The following is a 24,429-nucleotide window of genomic DNA, read 5'->3' as shown; positions in this document are numbered from 1 at the left end:
AATGTAAGTGACATATAATATAAACTGTATGTAACATATAGACCATGTAAATATATAGAATGTAAGTGACATATAATATAGACAGTGTGTAACAAATAGATCAGATAAATATATAGACTACGGCCAGAGAATATGTAACAAATAGATCAAGTAAAGAGACTAACGGCCAGAGGATATAAATAAATCATGTAACAATATACAATGTAACGGTCAGATATTATAAACAGAAGGTAACGGTCAGAATTTAAACCGAATGTAAAGGACACGTGTAGAACCTAGAAAGCAACAGGCGAACAGATTGATGGTGTAAAAATAGTGTAAAAATTATGTGTATATATATATATATATATATATATATATATATATATATATATATATATCTTTCCCTATTCCTTCTCTTTCTGTCTTTACCTTATGACCCGTAGATAAAGTTCATGGTATTATTGTATAGGCTGATTTATTTATATCGTGGCATGTTGTAATGTTGTTGTGGCCGATGAGTAAATCATCATCGTGCAGATTGTGCGTTTTAGTTGATGCCCTTTGCACACAATGGCCGGCTCCTGTGTGCCTGATGTGATTATTGCAGGTGATCACATCCTAGTGATAGTCCATTACAATAATGAGGTTACAGTGGGCACTGGTGAGGGCGGGTGTCAGCGGGTCACGTCATGAATATTAATGAGCAGCAGCACTCGGGATGGAGAGCGGTTCTCGCTGTATATTGTATGGGAGGTCTGTACCTGTCACATACAATACTCTGCCCTGGAACACACAGTCTAAGCCTTGATTGACTTGAAGCGCAGCCAATGGCGGCCGAGGCTGCGCTTGTAAGCCAATGAGCGTGGCGGGCTGCAGGGGGCGGGAGTGGTTTATAGTCACACTGCTCGCTGCTGTCCGCGGTTACTTTGGATGAGTGTGGCTGGATGAGCAGACATCACACAGACACGAGTGGAGTTCCATCGCCAGCCACTGGCACAGGAGCGGCCGAGGATTTACCATTGTCGCCGGGCATTGGAGTATATGGACTTGCCACGCAGAGTGGGATAATTGCGCGCACTTTGTCATCCTTGCCATCATCACTGTGGGCTGGTTCCCCGAGGATCAGTGGTGCCAGGCGGGCACAGCGAGCGGATGCTGGGCTCCCGTCTGATCCCTGTGCTCGCGTCTGATGCCTTAGGATACCGGCTATCCCGGCTGGAGTGTAGCTCAGTGTGGAGTTGATTCTTTTCCCCCGGGGTGAGGACTGACCGTGTCGGGCGATCTGGTTGGATAGGGCGCTGATTGGTCGCTGGACTCACTGTACGATCCCTGGTTACCGGATAGAGGATCCCGCATTGGCTCGGGGGGACACGACACTACTATGGCCCTCAGCAGGGACTCCGTGTGGAAGTACAGCCTGGGAGTGTGGATCCTGTTGATCAGGACTGCAATCTCCAGATCCACAGTATTAGAGCCCATTTACTGGAACTCCTCCAACCCCAAGTAAGTGTCTGCTGTGTAAGGTGTCACTTGTCTGAATGTCACCTCTTATGCTGCAGGTTGGGGTGGGCTACTGCCGGGCTATGCTGCAGGTTGGGGTGGGCTACTGCCGGGCTATGCTGCAGGTTGGGGTGGGCTACTGCCGGGCTATGCTGCAGGTTGGGGTGGGCTACTGCCGGGCTATGCTGCAGGTTGTGTTAGGCTCCTGTTTACACTGCTGTGGTGCGGTAGTGTTGGGCTACTAGATGGTATTGGTGGAGTACTGAAGCGCTGTTCCTGGCTGCTCTGGGTTATTATTCTGAAGTACTGGGGGCTACTGAAGGGCACTTGTAATGGCAGGTCTGCAGGAGGTCTGTGCTGCTACTACTATAGGGGATCTCAGAGGGGCGGCTTTGACTTGAGTGAATGAGTGTGTGTCTGTGTATATATATCTGTGAGTATGTGTGTGCTTTGGGCTCCCGTTGTTTAGTAAGGGGGCACTGCTAGGTAGTGGTGAAGGACTGTAGGGGATTCGGAGCTTCTGGTGTATAGTGCTGGATACTGGAGGGTAGTACTAGTATACATAAGGGGGTTCTGGTGTATAGTGCTGGATACTGGAGGGTAGTAGTATACCTAAGGGGGTTCTGGTGTATAGTGCTGGATACTGGAGGGTAGTACTAGTATACCTAAAGGGGGTTCTGGTGTATAGTGCTGGATACTGGAGGGTAGTACTAGTATACCTAAGGGGATTCTGGTGTATAGTGATGGATATTGGGGGGATAGTACTAGTATATCTAAGGGGATTCTGGTGTATTGCGATGGGGTCCTAGGGGTGTAGCCGGGCTGCTGGAGGGGCAGTCAGGGCTATTGGGGAATAGTGGGTGCTGGAGTACTGGTTTTTCTGGTCTTTCTGGGCTCCTGGTGTGTAACATTGGGGGTTTTTGCGGGGTAGTTTTGGAGTACAGCAGAGTTTTTTTCTTGGTGTCTGGTGATGGGGAGTTGGGATGGTACTGGAGTAGTGTGAGGTTGTGCTGGGCTTCAGGTATATAGTGATGGTGTCTTTAGGTTAGTGCTGGAGTAGAGTAGTTCTTTTTTCCTGATTTCTGGTGTTTGGTGGTGGGCTTCTGGGGTAATGGTGGGGTACTGTATGGGTACTCTGGTATTCTGTACTGGAGCAGTGTCGGGTTATGCTGGTGTATAGTGGTGTGACTCTGGGGGGTGTACTGGAGCAGTGTGGGGTTATGCTGGGCCACTGTGCTGCTATTACGTAAGCAGTGCGCCCCACTCTGCAGGAGCCGGGGGTGACGCTACCGGAGCGCTGTGTGTGTGTGTGTCAGTATATATTTGTGTGTGTGTGTGTGTCAGTATATATTTGTGTGTGTGTGTCAGTATATATTTGTGTGTGTCAGTATATATTTGTGTGTGTCAGTATATATTTGTGTGTGTGTGTCAGTATATATTTGTGTGTGTGTGTCTATATCTGTGTGTGTGTGTCTGTGTGTCAGTATATATTTGTGTGTGTGTGTGTGTGTGTCAGTATATATTTGTGTGTGTCTATATCTCTGTGTGTGTGTGTGTGTGTGTGTGTGTGTGTATGTCTATATCTCTGTGTATATCTGAGTATGTATTCAGCACAGTTGCTTTGCGACCTCTCCCCACTGTGCAGCCCTCCCGGTAATGAGTGGACCGGGCATATACACACCGGGGCTATTGCTACTGCGGCTGCTCTCCCCATTCATTGGATGCCCTGCTATATGTGCCCTGCTATGGCCTGGTATTTGCCCAGTGGACCCGCTGCCCCTGTGCAGACACTTGTTCCCGGACTGCCTAATGTGCTGTTCCCTGTAGGCTGTGCGGTACCGCATGCAGCCGTGTAATGTAGTGTGCCAGGCTCCCTCCCCTGGCACTGCCAGGACTAGCTGCTTGTGTTAGGCCATTACTGGGCTCCGTGCAGCTGGCATACTGTAGGGTTACTGGTTCTCAGAGCAGCATCTATCTCCCATTCTGAGCAGTTTACAGTCTCCTATTATAGGGATGATCGGTTATATAATGGATATAATGCCTCCCACCTTCACTATAAAGCCTGACAGATGAGGCTGTCCTGTAATATTAAACAGTCTCAGACTGGACAAAGCCCAATCCCAGGCAGAAGGGAAGCTTTTACAAGGCAATCAATGTGTCTGAGGTCACCCCTCCTATGTGCTGCCTCATTATACATGGGAAAGGTGAAGGATCTGCTGCTAGTGTGAGGGGCTGCCTGTGTGCAGGAGCAGGGGCATTACATGGCTGTGCATCCCCCCAGAGACTGCAGATAAGAGGGATAATGGGTTCTCCCTCATCTCAATATCATTATAAGGTGGAATGTATTGATGGACAGTAATATGTATAGGGCAGTTGCATGTAACAGTAAGAGACATCTGTCCATGTATATAGCTTTCTTTACGTCAGTCTTGGCTGCTACTTTTCCTGCCCAGGAATCAGCAGTGATCAGTCAGACAATAAGCTCAGAAATCTATGTCTTTAAAATGACACTAATACTGTACACAATGTACAGTATTGAGAGGGTTAAATGAGAAAGCAATGTTGGCTTTTTTAATCTCGCACTCTGTGGTAGCTGGCAGGGGATTTGCCATTAATATAGCGCTGTATGGAGCTGGAAGGCAAGCTTTCCACTAGGCCAGTTGTGTGTATCATGTCATTGTATAAATTATCCTGACTATATTACTGAGCTGGCAAACCTGAACTTATCCCATTCCTCCCAATAGATTACTTTCCAAAAGGTTCACTTGTTATGTTAAAGAGACATTTGGAAACCAGTGATCACGTCAGTCCTACAGAGGTCACTCTACCAATACACAATGCTGCCTCTTGCTATAGACTCCTAATCTTTCGGCCCCACTAAAAGCCAACCATCTCATTGCCTCATCACATTTGATTTTTTTTTTTTTTTTTATTATTATTCTTTACTGTTTAGATTCCTGCACATTTTTACATTATAAGTGATTGCGGTGATAAAACACTCCTTTGCTGTTCTATATTGCACCCTAAGCATGAAGCCATTCCAGTATATGGCTATATACTCTATTTAGTTTTTTTGTTTTCTCTTAGTCCAGTGCAAATGGCGGCAGTGTGATTTTATTTCTTCTGCATTACCTATCAATCAGTGGTACAGGAGTAACACGAAGTACGTCACCTATCCCTCCTGGGGCACTACAGTGCTCTAGTTTACGTTCTACTGTGTCTCCATGATGCAGAAAAGTATTCCTCTACCTACATTGTTCTGCTGGTAATGTGGCATACTGGGAGTTAAACAGTCATATATTTGCATTAGGCAGACATTGCCATTAAATAATACATGTAATTTTCTTCTTTGGGGATCAGCAATTAAATATGAATGTCGCTCTTTCCAGATGTTAGTGTGGTCCAGTGATTTCTTGCAGCATATTAAATATATAAGTATGACTGTAGGGGATATGAAAGGCGGAAAACTTTCATTACTAGTTTAAAGAAGACGTCTCCTCAGTCTCTTCTATGATCAGAGGGCCTCCTCTCTGCTTCTTTTATGTTATAGTCCTTTCAAGCAATATTATGGATCTGCGTTATTCTCATGGCTAACCAGGGCCGCGCTTGATTAACCGCACAAGATATAAATACATTCTTCATAGTTTGTCAGCTGTCACTACTGATACTCGCAGGAAAAACATCTCTTTTGTACTAGATTCTTAAAGGAACGTATGTGCTGGAGAATTCCTAGCCATGGTAATAAAATGTTCTTTGCATATAGATGGCAGGCAGCTGCCTTTAGGATGTTTATGCCTGGATGAATATTCAGATAATATAAGGGTAGTATATAGCAAGGTTGCCCCTAGTTCATTTCCATTTAGAACTAAAAGTGGAGAGAAGGCATTTTAAGTGTGTATTGCTTGCTTTCTACCTGGTTAATCCCTGCTGAAGGTGAGGTACCCAGCTGAACTGGCATCTGGGCATTGTTTGGGTAAACAAGTGCACATTCACTGCTATGTGAATTCCCCCTTGAACCCTGACCTTTGTTTTGCATTTAGGTTAATCATGTCAGTTTTAATATAGAATAGGAAGAAAGAAGGCCGCACCAGGGGTGCAATGGTTGCTGCTTTTACATGCACATTCCTCACATTTTGTCAGCATGATAAACTGAATGCAATGCTACTTGTTCCAAGGGACAACTGAGCCAGCCCTTGAACAAAGTGCCCGCTGAAACCATAGCTCAGTCTCTGGTAAACTGCTGTAGACAAGAATTTATTTAGGAATCCTTTCCCCTGAGATGGCCCTTTTAACCCTCCCAATTACGGCTTCAAGCTGAAGCAACAAAAGCTGCGGATGAAATGGTTAGCGTAGCACTTACCTCGAAATCTCCATCACCCAAAGTTTTGCCTAAGACACTTGGAGGACTAATGCAAACATCTTTATTTCATTATCCTTTTCCATTGCTTTGACACCTGCGCACCATATTAGCTCAGGTAAATTACTGACATCCTCTAGACCCAGAAGAGGCTGAGATTTAGATATACTGATTCCCTTTTATCTTTCTTCCATGGTTCAGCTGGGGTTTAATTGTTACATTATCTCTTGTAATTATCTCCAAGACTCTTATCTATAAGGCTCGCTCAGGTAAAGCGCTTTGTTTGGCTCGGTAATTGTCTTTAGATTGTCACTGGAAAGTAGAGAACAATGAAATGTATTTATTTCCAGGTACATTTTCTAGGCTCTGTTTACTAACAAGCAGAACTGTGTGTTTAATCTCCAATATGCAATGGATTACTATAAATCAGGGAGGCCGTGTTCACCTATCCCTGGGTTCATAAAGCGAAGGGAAATATCAATTACCAGGGAGAATAATGAAATACCTGACAATCTGTAATCTACCATCTTCAGTCTGTGCTCACATTGGGGTTTACCTTGAAACATGTATAGAATGTCAGATGCCTGGGAGCCACAGAAGGATGCCTGCACCAAATACTCTCCTAATGTTCGGCTGCAGCGTATGTGTAGCTAGAAAACCTAATGACACAGACTAGTTGGACTTCTTGCATTTTCCTTGTTAATCTGTTTGTTGAAGCATTTTATTGAAGGTATTACTGTCAGCTCATCCGTCTTTCCTAAAGACTTACAATGTCAAAACTCTCCCAGCTATTGCCAACCGGACAAAGCCGAGTTATGCACTTTGTCACTTTGATGTGTTGCATTTTCTTCTCATGTTTAAGTCATAAATATTGATTCTTCCTGTAATTCCCAGAAACAGTGTTTTGGTACCTTGAGGAATATTTTAGCATGGAAAGATAATGTCAGCGTTTCAATATCCCTTTCCCTGCAGTCTTTTTTAGCTTGAAATACACTCTGGAAAATGAGGCCTGAAAGCATGCTGTAAAGTGAAATTATTGCCCATAATGCAGATGCCATTTGTAAATATCATTAGCACTTCTTGGCTGTGCACGTATATAAACAAGGTTAAGTCATCATTCCGTCTAATATCCGGATAGAATCCATTGCCTTGTGTTATTTATTACAAGACACACTTTATACAGAGCTCAAAGGGCAGTCACGGCTCAGCTGTAGTTTGTCTTAGTGAACGTGTTAAGATGATTTTGCATTTTACGGCAAGCTTTGATTACAGGCCTATAAACTAGCTATGCTTTCTATTTGCCTGCAAACAACGTCATGATCACCAAACAGCAGCATTGTCACTAGTAGCGTGCCCACACAAGCCATGCAGTACAATGGATACAGCAGTTGTCTAGTAGTGTTACACTGTGAAATGTGCACTATATATTACTCATACTTTATAGTCTGATGGTATTAAGACTCTTGTTTCAGGGGAATATTTCATTTATTAATGAAACCAGTAAAAATATTAATGGGTACAATAAGCAGATAGTATATAAAGAATTATAGTGAGTTAAATAAAGAATTCATTACTACGGCTGGGACATGGTACACACCACCCCAAGGAACAATCGATTAAGAAAAGGGTTTATTTAGCGTCTACCAGACATTTATTCTGGAGGGGATAAGGCTGTTGTGTGTCTCAGGTTATATTGCAGGGTGATCATGAAGTTGTTTGTATGCAAAGTAGAAAGCAAAACCAAATTATAGGCCTATAATCAAAGCTTGCCATAAAACATCATGGGAATTTTCTTGTAAAAAATTAACCCCATCTGCCTGGTACTTCAGTGACGTCTGTGGCTGTTTATGTGCTATCCAATATCCTTTAAGCTTACTTCAGAACTAGCTTTTTGTTGCTTGTTATAAATTCAGATGTGTTTCTTGTTTTTTTTTTTTTCCTCTATAGAAAAGCTTATGGGAAAAGTCATTCCCCCCCCCCCAAAAAAAAAAATAAAAAAATAGTGCCTCATAGCACTAGTTCATCACACTTTTCCAGTTTCAACCCAAATATACAGTATGTCCCATTAGTGTACTTCTAGTAGTAGCTAGACTTGGTTATAGCTTACACCCTAATATTGTTCTTGGTCCACTGATGTCACCAGTTTCAAGGTCATACTTGTTACGCTGGTAGCTCCAAAATGGCTTCACTTGAAACCTAATAAGTGAGATACATTAGTCTCCCTGGCCAGCCAGACATTAAACACCACTTACATGTAGACATATCAGGCCTGTCAGTTATTGCAGTGCTGGTATGTGAATAAGCTTCTGTACAGGCTGACATAGGTAAAACTTGTTTTTCAGGTCACCTATCATACATTTTCATAGACTTTTTATGTGCTTAGTCTTTGTGTCACATTCTGGTAACTAAAATGGGTGTGTTCAAGTGTCTCAAATATTTGGATTCAGAAGGTGCGAGCCCAAATCTCCTGTCCAGATTTCACCTCTTCACATTATTTTTGCCCTTATGGTATACGAAAGCAAATGGTCAGTATTAGAATAGCTTGGAAAGGCTCCTGTGGATTCATTGTTTCCTCGGAGGCCAACAAGACAAAAGACGTGAGCATTTCAGGGTCTCTCTCATAAAGAAAAATGTAAACCATTCACACAGCTTTCCTGTTTAACTTGTTTAATTCTCATTGGAAATTCAGTGCCATACTAGCTGTGTGAAATCTGCTGATTTCTCTCGTAATCCATTTTGTAGCTTGGACTGAAAGACAAAGCTAAAACAATTTGCTTTTATTTTTAAGCAAATCACGCCATGGTCATAGTTAATAAGGGGATTACAAGGACTGGGGCTAGATCTGTACACAAGTGATTTCAGTCCAGAACAACCTCTAAAGAAACTGATCCCTTTTGATTGAAGTGTGGAAGAAAAGCATGGTGGAGCGGACAGCCGTAATCTGATTGTACGGCAGTAGCACCGCCATTTTCCTGTATTCCACAAATGTAGAGGTAAATAAAGGGGGCAGCCATGGCAACGCATAGATTAGCTTGATGTAAGAGCTGACGTATATCTGAAAGGGTTTCTAGACTGAGTACATTGCATGTGGCCATTGGGTATTATTTGTAGAGCACAAAAAACATGGAAGCCTGGAATAAGTCTTGTGGAAGATGGTTCCTACTTGATTATTTTAGGTGACCATATATGAAGGCCAGTATAATCACGTGATGCCTACTGCTAACCAATCAGATAGTTGCTTTTATTTTCTGCACTTAAGCTTGGCAGATACTATTATGAGTTTTTCCCATTGGACCTCAGTGTTAATAGAGCAAAACTAGGTTAAGCCAGCAGTCAGCATATTATTATCTAGTTGTTAAAGGCCCATTAAGATGAAGGGGGAGTTTATCAAACATGGTGTAAAGTAGAGCTGGCTCAGTGGCCCCTAGCAACCAATCAGATTCCACCTTTCATTTTCCAAAAAATCTCTGAGGAATGAAAAGTGGAATCTGATTGGTTGCTAGCGGCAACTAAGCTAGCTCTACTTTACACCAGAGTGATATAAAGTATGAAATGTATAAAATGCTTCCAAAATGTGAATATATCAATATGCCACGTTATCTATGGAAAAATGTCGGCCTGCGCACACATTATTTTATTTACAATGTGCGCAGACAGTCCTTTCCCATAGCCTTTAATGGGAAACATTCTAGGTAGTGTTTTATACCATTTTACTGTCATATTTGGCTTTTATTTTACTGTGTGTGAACATAGGCTTAATGTACCATATTTAGAGGAAGTGTTTAGGCAAACATGTCATGGGGCCTATCTGATACATATGTATTAAACACTGGTTTATTCCTGGAACACTTCATCTCCTGTTTTCTCAGGTCCTTTGGCTGCTGAAATAAGAAAAGGGGGGGATGGACCTGGTTGTTTAAGAGCAGTGCAGAATGTCACATTAAATGCATCAGGCTCTTCTTTGTTTAAAGCCATTGCTCTTTGTTATGCAGTAAAGCAGTAAAACCAAAGATGATTTCCTGACTTCTGCTCTCCTGCTGAAAACAGCCCTGTAAAAGCAAGAAAGAAAAGACTCTTTTGCTTTTGTTTTCTCCTGCACTTTGTCACTACAGACACAAGATCCACTGAGGAGTGACACTAAACTCCATGCTGAGATGTGGTAGTACAGGTGCAAGAGAGGGAGAAGATCTGTTTTATAGCCCAAATGGCTGTTCTTTATGATGAAAGAATAGTCCGGGCTCCGAGAAAACACAGGAGCTAACAGTAACTGTTCTGTCTGCACAAATAATCCTAAACACACTTTTTTGATTAAGTGCGTCTCAGATGATTTCATTAAATCATGTTCCTTGGCAGGACGGCTTGGAGAAGTTTCCAGGTTTTTACATCTTTCTTTGTTGCAGGAAATTTAAGAGCATATACCTTAACTTTACATGGTGTCAGCTGTGTGACAGATAAGAATAAGAAATAACCCGGGAGATAAAAACAGTAATGGAAAACGTATAGGCAGGGAACTGATCTGTCTCCACTGATGTAGCAGAGGTGAATCTGTCATTCATATGTTTTTTATGTGCATTGTAATAACTCATTGAGGTTTTGTGTGAAAGTTACTAGTTATATCAATGACAGACTCTGCTCTGCTGCATTTATAAACTACTCTATACATCTGTCTGTCTGTCTGTCTTTTGCTATAAGGAAAGACGTGGCATGGTCAGCTGCTGTGCTGGTCCACAATATCTATGTGCAATATAGCTCACAAGCTCTCTTGCATAGAAGTTTTCACATATATGGCCACAGTAGGTTTCTAATAATCGGTTGGCCCATCACAGGTACATCTGGGAATGTGCCAACGTCTGTCCTCACTCTGTGTACCTGCCTAGGGTGTATCTCAGGGAATCTGAGGAACACCTTTTGTGTAAAAGCTAAAGCAGAATGAAAGCTGTCAACCAGTGTAGAAGCAAGTGGCACATATTTCCTGTAATAACATCAACCATGACACTAGGGGCTCATTTAAAAAACATTTAAGGGATTGTTCAGGGGGGAGAAGGAATTATCCATGGCCATTGGTGGTATAGTCATACTCGCTTGTTCTGCTGCAGAAACTGTGGCTAATGGTCCCCAGTCCTCTCGGCTACTTCTTACTCACTGTCATGTTGCAAAGATTAAAGGGGTTATCCAGCGCTACAAAAAAATTTACACTTTTCCTCCTCTCTTGTCTCCAGTTCAGGAACTGAGTTTTAAACCCCACCCAATCTTGAAACGAGAGAGGAAAAAGTGGCCATGTTTTTGTAGCGCTGGATAACCCCTTTAAAGAAAAGGAAGTACGTTGCTCCGACAATCACTGACTGAAGTGGGACCACTGTGGCCACTGATGGGCTGAGCTGGGCCTGGGTAACTCTGGGTAAAAAGTTCTGCCTATAGATTCTCTATAGAACAATACACTGCAAGTTTTTAAATGGTACAAAATGAAAAACTGACCCCAAAATGCTTGAAAAAAAAAATCATAAAAAATGCATGAAAGCTTAGCTGTTTTTTTTTTTACATGCCTGTAAAAACACTGAGAAAAATGTCCTTAATGAGTATTGCTGTCTGATGGTGTTCACTGAGGGGCCATTGAGTCCAAGTATTTATGGTGTAAGGAAGTATAACATTCTGTCTGTGTGTCCAGCAGGCTTTCTGCCGGTTTCAGCTTTTCAAATGGAAACCAGTGCATATTTATGGCGTTCAGATGACAAAAGAGGCAAAGTGAATGGCTGCTGCTTGTTTGTATAAAGTAAAGGCTATAGTGCTGATGTAAAGCAGGGCCTGTCTGTCTCTCATTTCCTTCAACTACTGAATAGTTTGCTTTACACATCTGGCATGTGCCATATCATAAATGTCATTACGTGCCACCTATAAATGCCTGAACGTCATGCTGGCCAAGCAGGGTAAGTTGTATTGCAGCCATTAGGTACCTGGTAATCCTATTTCTGTCTTGCCTGAAGAAAAGAGGAAGCAGGCGGTTACAATGCTATTCACTTGTCTGCATTCATTTCTGCACACTGACAGTCCACATGGTTTGGCAGCTTGTAAAGCACAATTCTACCATTTTCAAGCGTTAAATGCAATCCAACAATGTGAGGACATAATGTATGATGGCAATCAGCCTGTGCGGTAAATGAGAGATTGATAAGCATAATGAGACTGGTGCAGATCATGCATTTTCATGTGTGCACGCCTAATGAGGAGATAACAAACTGTGGGGCAACTGGTCTTGTGAATCCCCCCTTTTTTTTGGTCTTGCTGGCAATTTTCTCAACAGTGTGGCGACATCTGCTATTCAGCATACAGCGTACCGCGTCACCCGATAGGGCGACATGACTCACACATTGACTCAGTTAATTGCCATCCCAACCACATTCTTCTTGTTCCTTATCACTGGTTTGGAAAATACTGTGTAAACTGAAAGCAGAGTAATCTTTAGATAATATTAGCATTATTCTATATACCAGTCATCAGCTTTCCTTGATAAACAAATACGGTTTCAAAGGGCAAGACATTTCTCCCCCCCATCTTGGCAGCTGCGGCCGGCCAACACCCTCTATTTCATTGCGGGATATGGCTGTTAATTACAAAGCAGCTGATTTAGAGCATGGCATAAATATTAAAAGTTCTTTTTCTACCAGAGCTTTTAACAGAGTTCCCAGGCTACCGAGTCATATATTTCTCCCTCTGTGGCAGGAATATGTGCTCATGTGGTGAAAAAAAAGCAGCCCTTTAATTTTGTGAAATATCAACAAACTACATATATTTTGTCCTAAGTGATGTCAGGCATGGCATAGTAGGCCAGACAACTCACATCACAGTCTGGAGGGGATATTATGAAGGAGACGGGTAGTCAAACAAATCTAGCAGCAGAGCAGAATTGGAAAATTCAAGGGAATAGAGGGGCACTGTGAACGTGCATATTGCAAAAATACATTTTATTAAAAGTGACACTAAGTAAGAATGGAAAAAAGAGCCCATTCTTGGCACAAAGCATTGCAGCCAATGTAGAGGCTTACAGATTTGGAGATTGAATATGTAATAGAGGTAGGAATTATGATGTCTCACTGAGAGGTTTCACCAGAGATAGCTAGGGCAGAGATGTCAGCAGTCAATCTAGTTTAGGCTGAAGTGTGCAATTGAGCCGGTAGGGAGAAATGATGTTTTTCTTGCATCTAGTCGTAATCAAATGACATTTAATTTTAGGGTTGGGAAATTTGCCAGTTTACAGCTTTTCAGGGCTGGAAAAGTTGCCAATCATGGCCGCATTCTCCCTCCTCGGTTTTACCCTTACTGAACTGTAGTATGCCTGTGTAACAGCCAGGCCCAAGTTATGTCCAGCTTTAGTGTAGCTTCACAATCACCATATCACAGCTGATTTGATGGTGCGGATCCGCAGCAGATTTGACCTAAACCGAACACAGCATCAAATCTGCCGCAGATCCTGTATGTGTGAACACACCCTTAGGCAAAATTAAATCCTAGTTTGACTTGAAGCTTCTTTTTGCTTAGATAACTATTTTACCTACAAGCAGTGCCCACTGAAGTAAAGCTTTTTTACATCTGCTTTTCATCTAGTAAATTAAAAACGTGAACACTATAGTAAAGTACTCCTATACTATGGTTTCAAACAATATTTCTTTTTGCAGATTGTTAACCATAAGATCTTTGATATATTTTCTTAATGAACACAAGGGGGAAAAAAAGCATCAATGGTAACCGTTGAATAGTGACAAATGTAATTGTCAGATTCCTTACTCAGACCTTACATAATGCATTTCTAACACATATTAACACCTTCTGAAGGCTTTAAAAAAAAAAAAACGAACAAAAAAAAAAAAAAATCTGGAGCCCAACCAACAATAGCCGTGCACTGGAAAGACAAAACAGGACCCAACCGAATTTGACATTTTATTGTAAAACCACACTGACTCCAGACAGTTATATGTGGAAAAAGTAGAAAAGGGCAAGTCTGGAAAAATGAACAATTGCTACTCTTCTGTTACCTCTACATAGGCTAAATTCAGTAAGCACACAGCGGTAAGAAGCAGCGTATGGTGTTAATACATGGCACATAGATATATTACGTAACTAAAATAAATGTCTGGAATCCCTCACTAGGGTATTATAAGTAAAGATGATGGAAGAGAGTACTGCATGTAATAAATATTCTATTTCAGAGCTACAGGGATAGCTTTTCTGGTCTTGCAGCTCTCCTGGTCCTGGTTGTCCTGTATGTAAATGAATTGTGCTGCCCTTATAGCCATGGTCCCTGAGATGGCGTGAATACTATGAATAAAGTGACAGTATTCAATTCAGATTGTGTTAGAAAAGCTGTGCAGAGTAGCTGAAGAAATAGAGCTTGCTCTATAGTGCCACCTATTGGTGGTAGCTTTCCTGTAAATCAGTGCACATGACTAGGGATCATAAATCTAAGCAGAACCTCCTCCTATAGGAAGAGACCCTTCTGCAGAGCCTTCTGTTTTTCTGGCTTTTTTGCTCTTCATCAGTACGGAGTAGGTGGGGTCGTTGGCTATTAAGAGACAGAAGGCAGTAATACCTTATCTTGAATCACATCTTCTAGATATTTGACAGGCTTCTACTTACATACACTATGTGATATGGAGATCATGGAATGAGGGGTTAAAAGAGATCCACAAATCTAAAATAAATAAGAAATATACTTGTTGCCATTCAACTTGCTAATTGCCTATCTTGTATGCGTTTGTGATTGACTGTCATATCATCTGTCACACGCAGCAAATGGTAGATAAATATTCCTTTATTTACTGGCATGATGCAGATATGTCATTTACATTTTTTAAAACCAGTTTGGAAGAGAAAAATGACTTCATTCACCATTTGCATTTGGCATAAATAATTTTCCAGGCTTCTGTCACTGTTTATCTAACGCCTCGCCTGTACATAGCAAGACAGGACCCCACCCTCCATTGCAGTCTGTGGTTTGGAGACTTGCTGCTGGGAATCTGACTGTACAGGTGTGAATTACCTGCAAATTAAAAGGATGGTATGCTATAAAGGCGATTACGATGGGGAGGCATGATTATGCAGCTTGCTGAAGCCAAATGTTCTGCCCTGTCCGTCTGTCTTATCCGTTGATTTATGGCTTACGTGTAGAGCCAGTTGTTTAACAGGTGCCAGTAGGGCTACAGGAAGTCTTCCAGTATGTTCTTTAAGAGTCAGTGGTGGCTGGTGAAGTCCTTTTCCTCACTTGTTTAATAAAAGACCTGTATGCTGCTATAGACATCCTGTGCTAGTCATCTTAGGTGTAACCAGATGGGACCTAGGACATCACTATAACACATCTTTATAAGGATTATTGGGTATATACACCTAAAAGTCATTGAAGTACATGTAAGCCTTTGAATTTTCTTCTACATTTTAGTTAAGTGAAAAGTAGTGTGCCTTCCATTGCATTTTCCTAAGAGGTTGGCATCTAGAAATGTAGTGGTAATGTATCCTGGAGTTCCCTTATCTCGGATTATCATGGCAGATTGATTCGGGAAAGGTTGCTAGCAATCCCTTTATGTAGTCTTCTCCAAAATAGGAAGAACACAACAATGCCTCAGTATATTGTTATAGCCAGATAGGATAGGAAACTCAAGCATGTATATTTTCCTTATATAAGAAGGAATTCTTTCTAAAAGAACGGGCTTCAGTGATGGCATTGCTTCACTAGCCGAATATTACGGCCTACTAAGCAGCAACAACTACTTCACATCTTTTACTATTTACATGCTTGTATACACTACACAGATTGACAATACATTGTGATACTTCTAATATAAATACATGTGGATACATTACCCACACTGATGAATTGAAGAGACTATAGGAAGGTATCAGATGCTAGGAGTAAATTGCAAAGATGTGGACTGTGAAATATAATATTATTGCTACATCAATAGCAATTGTGAGACAGAGGTGGGAAATTGATTAAGAATTGAGTCAAACTATACACAGCCACACAGGTTCTTTGTTAAGTAGAACATGAGGTCACTGAGGGTTAGAACTGCCCCCTCTAGCTATGTCAGTATAAATTACTATTTAGTAAATAAGAAAGTGCTTGATTGTACTGCCATACAGAAATGTGCTGGAACACGCCTAATAAATACCTGCTCAACTGGTTCCATTTCTACCTCTTTGAGCTCCACAGTAAAATAGTTCTTGAAAGTGTCTGCAGTTTTACATGTTAATAGCAATCTTTTATCCACAGAGTCACTATTAGAAACACTTTGTTACCCAACCTGATATATAATAACATCATGTGCCACTTATGTATAGAAACTATAAAAGAACTCTATTTATAGCCAAGGAGAAATTGTCTATTAAAAGGACGGATAAAAGGAAGTAATTACTACCTTGGTCCATAAAGCATACTGTAGGCATGGCAGATGTAATAGTTTGGGTTGTCTTTTATGTGCATTACATTTAAATAACATTTGTCATGTTGTGGTTAGTAAAGGGGTATTGTCTCTGCAGGATCTCCATGTTGTCCCAATTGGCAGACCATATACCTGTGATAATGGTTGGCCAAAATACACAAATGTGTGGTCTGCCAAATATGGCGGGCTTTATTTCTATAGGACTTTAATTGGACATGTTGTAACAGTTAAGGGATGTGGCTAGCCTTATACATTCCCTTCTTGCTAATACAATGGGCAGACAAAAGTTATCTGCCTAGTCTACTCTGCAGCAGTGGGCACAGAAGTTACTGTTTGTTATACCCACTAAGAGTCCCCAATATAAAAGGTTTAATCAGAATCCATGTTTGCCATGTGCCATTTATAATAGTGGTGTGCTTTGTGGCAGTGGTGCACCAGTGGGAATGCTACCTCTGAAGTCCCTATTATTTTAGCCCAACGAGTATAAGGCAAGGTTGAAAGGTATTCAACATAATTCTGTTCTATACATCACAAGCCCAGGAGAATGGGATTCCTGCATATGCCCCAATGGACCCCACCAGACCCATTTATTTAAATATGTTGAATATAGTGTAAGAACTACTTTGGCACATTTTTGAGTGGGATGCAAAACATTGGTTGACCATGCTTGTGAGTCCTAATAAAAAATATAGTTTATGCTTGCAAATGTGTTGAATGTATTCAGTTTTAGACTGTTTGGCATATTTAAATAACTGGGTCAGATGGGGTCCGTTATGGCCTAGACAGGCATCCCATTCTCCTGGGCTCCTGACATATAGCACAGACATTGGCATTGGATTGGTATGAACCCGGCCTGATTACTTTGCTAGAAAGCAACGGTCCCACGATTTCTGCAGGAATCTTACAACCAGAAATCTGCTCTGGAAGAGTTTTAGTTTATGCATCACTGTAACTAGATTTATATGCATCACTGTAACTAGATTTATATGCCATCTGGGGCCCTTTAAAATTCTCCCTCTATAATGCCCTCCTGCCTCCTATTCCTTTGTGGTTATTGCTACCCTTATATGAATAAGCACCCGCTAAGTGTTCATTTCTCTTTTGCTGTTGAGTAGAAATATTATGCACATACATTTGGAGATGCTGAACAGGAAGAAAGGGCCATGCCTATAGTGTGGAAAGCCCTTGTTTGGGAAATGATTGCCAGCCTCTTCAGAAGGAGGGATGCCCAAGTGAAGTAGTGAAGTGTGTAGATGTGTCATGGGTCAAGAGCTGGCCCTTCTCCAGACCAGAAAGCATCATTTATCAGGAGTAACAAGTAAAAGCAACTAATTACAGCGCCTGCTGATTGTTTTGTGCAGTCACAGATAGCGCATTAGTCGCGTAGACTTTACAATTATGCTTTCCTTCTTTCTCCTCTTTAATAACTGGTTTTCTAACACAAACACCAATTTCACCTTTGCCTCTCTTCTATTACGTTATTGTGGAATGCTTGTACAGCACTTGTATGCTTTACATTCTGTGTATTGCATATTTTCAGCTTTTTTATATTCCACTGTAATAGATTTCTATAGACTCTCTTGATTTTCTTAAAAAGGTAAATCTCCCAGACTATAGTAGAAGTGATTTTCCTTCTAATTGCTGCCATTGAGTAGTTCAGCGATGTGCTATAATACAATCCACAATAAATGGTACAATCATAGCTCAGGATTCAGAATATTGCGTGTTTTTATTCACAAAATCATCCAACTGACTCAAAATTGTCTATATTTAATACAATCTATTCTCTGATATCAGCAATTTTATCCAAGGGAGAGACTAACTCCCTATTGGGAGCGAATAAAATGATCACGACATTAATTTACGTGTGTAACTGATATTAGAGCTGTATATTCCTTTTAGTTGCCCTAGCCTGATGTTCAGTGTAACCCCTGAGTGACAGAGCTGCAGCATCACATTACTCCTAACACCAAGATAAGCGTTCTGCTAGCTGCTGTGTGATTGCACATAATAGCTGCAGGGAAATAAGCAATGCTCTTCCTCCGCTTTGATTACCCATAATGTTAACCAACAAAAGCCGTAACTATAAAGTTAGAAGATCAAAAACGCCGGAGCCTGACATTCAGTTGCTAGGCCAAACATGGTGCCTTTCAGCTGACATGAGAATTGATTTAGCAATTAATAAAACTTACCTGGTGGCCTTCTCCAGCCTCGCCATGGAGGGATTCCTGGCTAAAATCTTTGTTCTCAGCGTTTCATATTTTAATGAGCCTGCGGGCTTAGCTGCTTACAAATGAGTAGGGATTTCTAACTGTGGTGTTTAATGTCTCTGCTCCGCAAAGGATGTTGATTAGAAAGCTCTTGTTTCAATTTCCCACAGGCTTTCTGCCGCAAGCAATACATGAAGAGGCTAAGCTACAAGCGTGGATGCTGTACTGTGGCATACTGTGTCCAAGCATTAGCTGTGCCTCATTTAGACTGCTTCGGTCTACATACTGTACACTATCAACTCCCTAAAAACGACTCTACTGGTGTCAAAGCGGAAAAAAAATCTTTTTGGATTTTTTTTTTTTTTTTTCCACTTTCTTTGACAGTTTTGGCTTGTATGGTACTAATTGTACCATGCTAAGGACGTTCAAACAACTCCAGAACGATCAGGTCACATTGACCAGACAGAAAGGCGTTCCCTGCTGGTTGTTGAGATATATAAAGTGTCAGGGTTTTCTTAGATTGCTGTCGTGTACAGTTCTGCTGATATTGGCAATCCATGCGTTAAGGAGATGATTCCGCAGCTTTGAAATAGACACATGAATACTGAGACTCATTCTCAGCCAGTGTAAAAATAGGTCTGTGAAGGTGGGAAATGCTTATTGCATGACTTTTACTTTACGAAAAAAGCATTTGTGCTGAGTATTGCATGCCATTGCATGTCTGTTTTTGTTTGGCTAAGTTATTAACGTTTGCTTAAGACCGTAAACACTTACGTTTCTTTAGAATTTTGAAGGCCAGCAAAGAAAATGCATCAGTAATGCAAATTGCTGCAGTTTTTCAATGTGGATATTGGAATTGTAGTATGGGTTTTACAGGTGAAACGTGTGAAAAATTGATTTGTCTGTTAAAACTGTGATGCCAAAAAACATTGCAATGTGTTGTAAAGGACCCTTTTTTTTTTTTTTTTTTTCTTTTTTTTTTTTCCCTCTGCCCTTCAAAACACACAAACACACTGGCCCGGAGTTAATGCTTAGACACTGTAAATTTAGACTAGACAGTCAATACTAAAAAAGCTGGGATACATCACGTATGAGAGCTTTTACATGTAAATAACAATAGATTAGTTTTTTGTGTGTCTATTTATGTTTCCTTTATCTAATGTAAACTTTTTCTCTATTCTTTTTTTAATAGATTCCTTCCTGGCCAAGGGCTGGTATTGTATCCGCAAATAGGAGATAAACTGGACATTATTTGCCCCAAAGTGGACTCTAAATCTGCTGCCCAATACGAGTATTATAAAGTCTACCTAGTGGATAAGGAGCAAGCAGAAAGCTGCTCTATAAAAGACAGAACACCTTTGCTGAACTGTGCGAAACCAGACCATGATGTGAAATTTACTATCAAATTTCAAGAGTTCAGCCCAAACCTCTGGGGACTGGAATTCCAGAGGAACAGGGACTACTACATTATATGTACGTATGCTTTGCTGCATTTTATTTATTTGTCAAGTTTTAACACGATGAAAGAAATGCTATGTGCAGAATGAAACCTATCTTTTACTGTGTGTGCTGGTAACTTGATCAGAGACAGGGTAAGAATATATCAGCATAATCCCCTTTCTAGAAATCAAGAGTGGTTTCATATTGAAAATAGATTATCATTTAGGTCCCACGGCAAGCACAGGGAATAAAAGCTACTGGATCTGTTCTGTAAGAGCGGGGTATCAGAATTTCCTCCAGGAGCTTGAAGTAGAGCAGAAATGAATAGCATCTAATGCTATGAAATATACATTATGTCCCCTGCTTTTTAGCTGCATTAAATGGGTTTGCAGGCCGAGAGCTGATCAAAGCCGGCAAAGCAAGAAACACACTTTCATTACCTCAGCCCTCAAAGCCCAGTTACTAACCTTTTAGAAAGTACTGCCCAGACTATCATGAAATATAATCATTTTTCGGCTTCCTAACATCTTTTATGACCTGTGAAGTGGGTAAAGAAGTGCCTCGGGAAACATTCGCCTGAAAACCTCCAGCTTGCATGCGGACCTCATTAGTTCAGCTTACAGTCAGACGATCATTTATTCTGACATGCACAAACTCAAATATGTAGGGTTCCCGAAATGTTTTGTCCTCTCCTCCTTTTTTCCCCCTTCCAATTTCAACTAATCTTAATTAATTGGCCTCTTGGTTCAATGCAAACTATCTCATTCTCCAACCAGCTACATGAGATGATGAAGGGGAATGTAGGCGGCGTAGACCCTTCCAGTCTTCTAAGAACACCAGTGTAGTTGTATAAAAGCCCTTATAAACCAGTATAAAAATGTGCCCAAATGCGGTAGGTTTATCTGATTGCACAGATGGGAGTATCTTAATGGTAAAAATGGTACTAGTGTCTAGTGATTTGCTATTTAGTGTAATTGGACCTGGTAAGTAGGATGCCTCAAAAATGCCCTTGGTTCCCAACCAGACAAAAAAGCGGACAATATTATGCTATATAGGCACCTTTAAGTGAAATCACACAAACAGACCTATTATTGACCTGTATAAAAGACCCAGCGATCAGGCAACAAATGAGCAATCTCTCGTGTGGTGGCTGATCACTGGGATTGTGTAAACAGGGTATGTGTGGCCAACAATGATGCAAGTAATGGGCCGCACAAACAACCCAATGACCATCCAATCGGCACTGCCCACATAGTCATTGAGCCATGTAAAAGGCTAATTGAGCGGTGACCGGCTAGATTGGTGCTAGTCTCAGACATAGGCTGTACAGAGCCTTAGGACCCACAGTACTCTGCATTTCCCATTCAGTTTTTTAAGGATCAACCTCACTATACTATACTATAGAATTAACAATATCTAAGAACTAAACACACATTACCTTGATAATTGTAAGCATGGAAAATTTTCATGAAACGCCATTAAGAACATTATGAATGTCTCGTAATCTCCCCTAGACTGCATTGTAGTTTTCTTGCCAGTTCTCATAGTTTCCATTTGCAGCTACAGATCTCCAAAACAATGTCTTAAGTGCAGACACAGAATGGAAGCTGCCACTGCTGCTCCCAGGTGAAAATGATCACTCCTGAGCGAGAAAGCAGCTCTTATACCGCACACAATTGTACCCATTCTTTTTAGAGTTCCTTAGAAAAATGACATATAATTTGCAGCCATTGATAGCTCAAGTTGAAATTCACTGTGAACATTTGTAATGTTGGTAATCAAGATGTGAAAGGGAAACACGAAACATTGAACACTTAAAAAAAAAAAAAAAAAAAGCTTCTTTGTACCAGGCTTTCAATTTTGCAGCATGTTACTTTACAGCAGAAGGGGCAGCCATTTTGTTAGCTGTTTTTTGTTTGTTATATTTAGTCTTTAGCTCAGCAGGGGGATGTTCTTTCTATAAAAGGCACTCCCTAGAGATGGAACAAATTTGTGTTCTTCTGTAATTGGCTTTCTCAACTCTTTATTATTGTAGAGTTAGGTAATTTTTTGTTATTAGCCATGCATGTGGGAAATTTTTGTAGGCAATGTATTGAACTGATCAGATCCCCACTAAGGAATAGTCTAAAGAAAGTTCACTGAGAGGGCAGAGTCTAACCATGCCTTTTTATTGGGTTACCACTAGGCTGGCATCACATCCATCTGATCTATTATACATTGAGAGTGGAGGGCCTTCTAATCTGTAGTGTTATATTCTGAACTGTCAGTTGGCATTAACTCAGTCAGTGGTAAAATCTCACCACCAAGAGCTGAACTCTGCCTCAAAATGATGTTTTCCACTTCAGTGCCACTTGTAACGCAATTACTGGGTCATTAATATCATTGCATGCAATTAGTGCCAGTAGAGCGAGCGTGCGGATCTTCCCTGCACCATGACCCCACATCGGCCAGAGAATTCAGCAGATCAGCTCACTCAGCCTGTTTTTATTTTCCACCAAACATTTGATTGGTGTAATTACAGTAATAGCAGCGTTGTGTGAACTACTGAGGCATGAGATGGGTTAAATCACCTGTGCTGTAGTCCTCCACGCATCGTCACCCTATTGTCTGTCACATTATCACTGCCTGTTCACACCTTCTGTGCCTTCCATTTGTTGCCCAAGGTCCCCTTAGTTGTTCCCGCTTTTACAAATGACTGTTAATTCCTCCTTTTTATATTGTGTCCCATCATTTTAATGCCAGCCCTCCAGTGTTACTTGAGAAAGGCCAAGAACATAAAAGTAAATATAAATTCAAGAACGGTTTAGCCTGTATTGCTAAAGATGCCCTTCGGAGTCAATCAGGTTGAAGTCAGACAGAAAATTAGCTCGTAGTTGAGTAATAAAAATAATATTTCAGCTTCAATTTAGCGGAGATCTGAGGCTTACGTGCACATTTTTATGTTTTTGGTCCATAGTGTGCTCATTTGAACTTAATATACTATGTAGTTTATACATATTTTAGCAAATTCAAAGGGTACATATGTAAATTGGAATAAAAGAGGACATGACTGTGGCATTAGGATACTCCTCAATGAGTCCCCACTCATTACTGTATACGATGAGCTTATATAAAGAATTCGCCCTCCTCATCTGCCATGACTGTACAAGAGGAGAGACGATTTATTACTGCAAGGACTATTTGATCATCTTGAGAAAATGCAGGCGTATTGGGCTCCGGCCTGGGAAGGTACTTGTGTCCTTGTCACTCTTTCTTTTTCTTTGCTATCGGCAAGGATGGCAATGAACTGTGCTTTACAAAGACAGCTGTGGCCTGTGAAATTTGTGCTCATTAATTCAAGCCACTCAGGTTGTAAAGTGTTCCTAGAAGCTATTGAAAGGCCAGAGCATGAGACATCATTGTAATGGTGCTCTTAGAAATGTGTATGATGGGTAAAAGGAGGAGCTAAAAAAATGTCAGTTTTCTAAAAATATATATATAATCCCCCCCCCCCCAATGAACATTTCTTAGGAACTATGAACAATTCATAAACTCCTGCTATACATTAGTCTATAAAAAAAAGTCTAAAAAAAAACTTCTGTAGATATTCCAAAGTTCTAAAAAAAAACAAACGTAAAAAAGTATCTTCTTTCTTTGCCGAAACTGGGAAACATCAGTATATACTTCATAAAAAAGTCAGTAACAAGTAGAAATGTCTTAGAACATTAAAAATGAATGTCTAAAACTTGCTTTCCTTTGTCTCCTCTCTGTAAGGAAGTTATTTAAAAAAAAGTCACATAAAAGATAAGCCTGTGTTATCTACTAGCATTTCAGAATAGATTGACGGCATTATACAATAGATTTATCATCAGGAAGTCTAGAAAAATGTCGGCCTCAATGACTATACATTTATACATTTGGACATATTAGCAGCTGTCTGTACAATGCCCCTTGGGTTTGGTGCCTTTAAAGGGTATGTACACTTTTGAACACAATGTTGCAGTTCTTGTACAGAATGTAGCAAGACAAAAGGTTGGGGGACCAATACTTTATCGTACCAGTTAGTGCATGTTATAAAAACTCCACCTAGAATGCAGATCACCTGGGATGGCTGAGAATTGTTTGGTTTGAATGAGACACTTAAGGCTGGTTTCACACAGCAGTTTTTTAAAAGGATCCTGTCAACCCGGGCAGGCCCCCTAAAATCACCCCTGGGCCCCACATACATATCTGCTCCTGCCGTGGAGATCTGGCCGCGGCTTACCTGCACACCCAATATGCAGATGAGCGGAGATGAGTCCAATGGCCATATGAAATCACTGCTCCAGTGTTTTTCCTATGGCCATTGGACTCATCTCAGCTCATTTGCATATTGAGCACACAGATCTCCATCGTGGGACCAGCATCGGGAGTGGGACATGCAGGAGCGGGTATGTATGCGGGGCCCTGTCTAGGGGTGATGTGGGTTTGAGAGTGTTGCCTGGGGTGACAGGTTCCCCTTAAACTTGCTGATGCGTTTTTTGTGCCAAAACCA

General features: G+C 41.0%; 1 protein-coding gene across 1 annotated transcript in view; it reads left to right on the top strand.

Moving 5' to 3' along the window:
• Positions 1 to 918: 918 nt before the first annotated feature.
• Positions 919 to 24,429, top strand: part of EFNB2 (ephrin B2) — a 38,272-nt gene continuing 14,761 nt past the window's right edge. Inside the window, exons 1-2 of the mRNA XM_069970751.1 lie at positions 919 to 1,485; positions 19,669 to 19,949. Of these exons, the coding sequence (XP_069826852.1) occupies positions 1,364 to 1,485; positions 19,669 to 19,949 (403 nt within the window). The 5' untranslated portion in view covers positions 919 to 1,363. The remainder of the gene's footprint in view (positions 1,486 to 19,668; positions 19,950 to 24,429) is intronic.

This window comes from Dendropsophus ebraccatus, chromosome 5 (assembly GCF_027789765.1).
Source record: "Dendropsophus ebraccatus isolate aDenEbr1 chromosome 5, aDenEbr1.pat, whole genome shotgun sequence".
In the NCBI taxonomy this organism is placed as follows: domain Eukaryota; kingdom Metazoa; phylum Chordata; class Amphibia; order Anura; family Hylidae; genus Dendropsophus; species Dendropsophus ebraccatus.
Note: the sequence above shows the minus strand (reverse complement) of the source record. Positions and strands in the feature narration are given on the sequence as shown.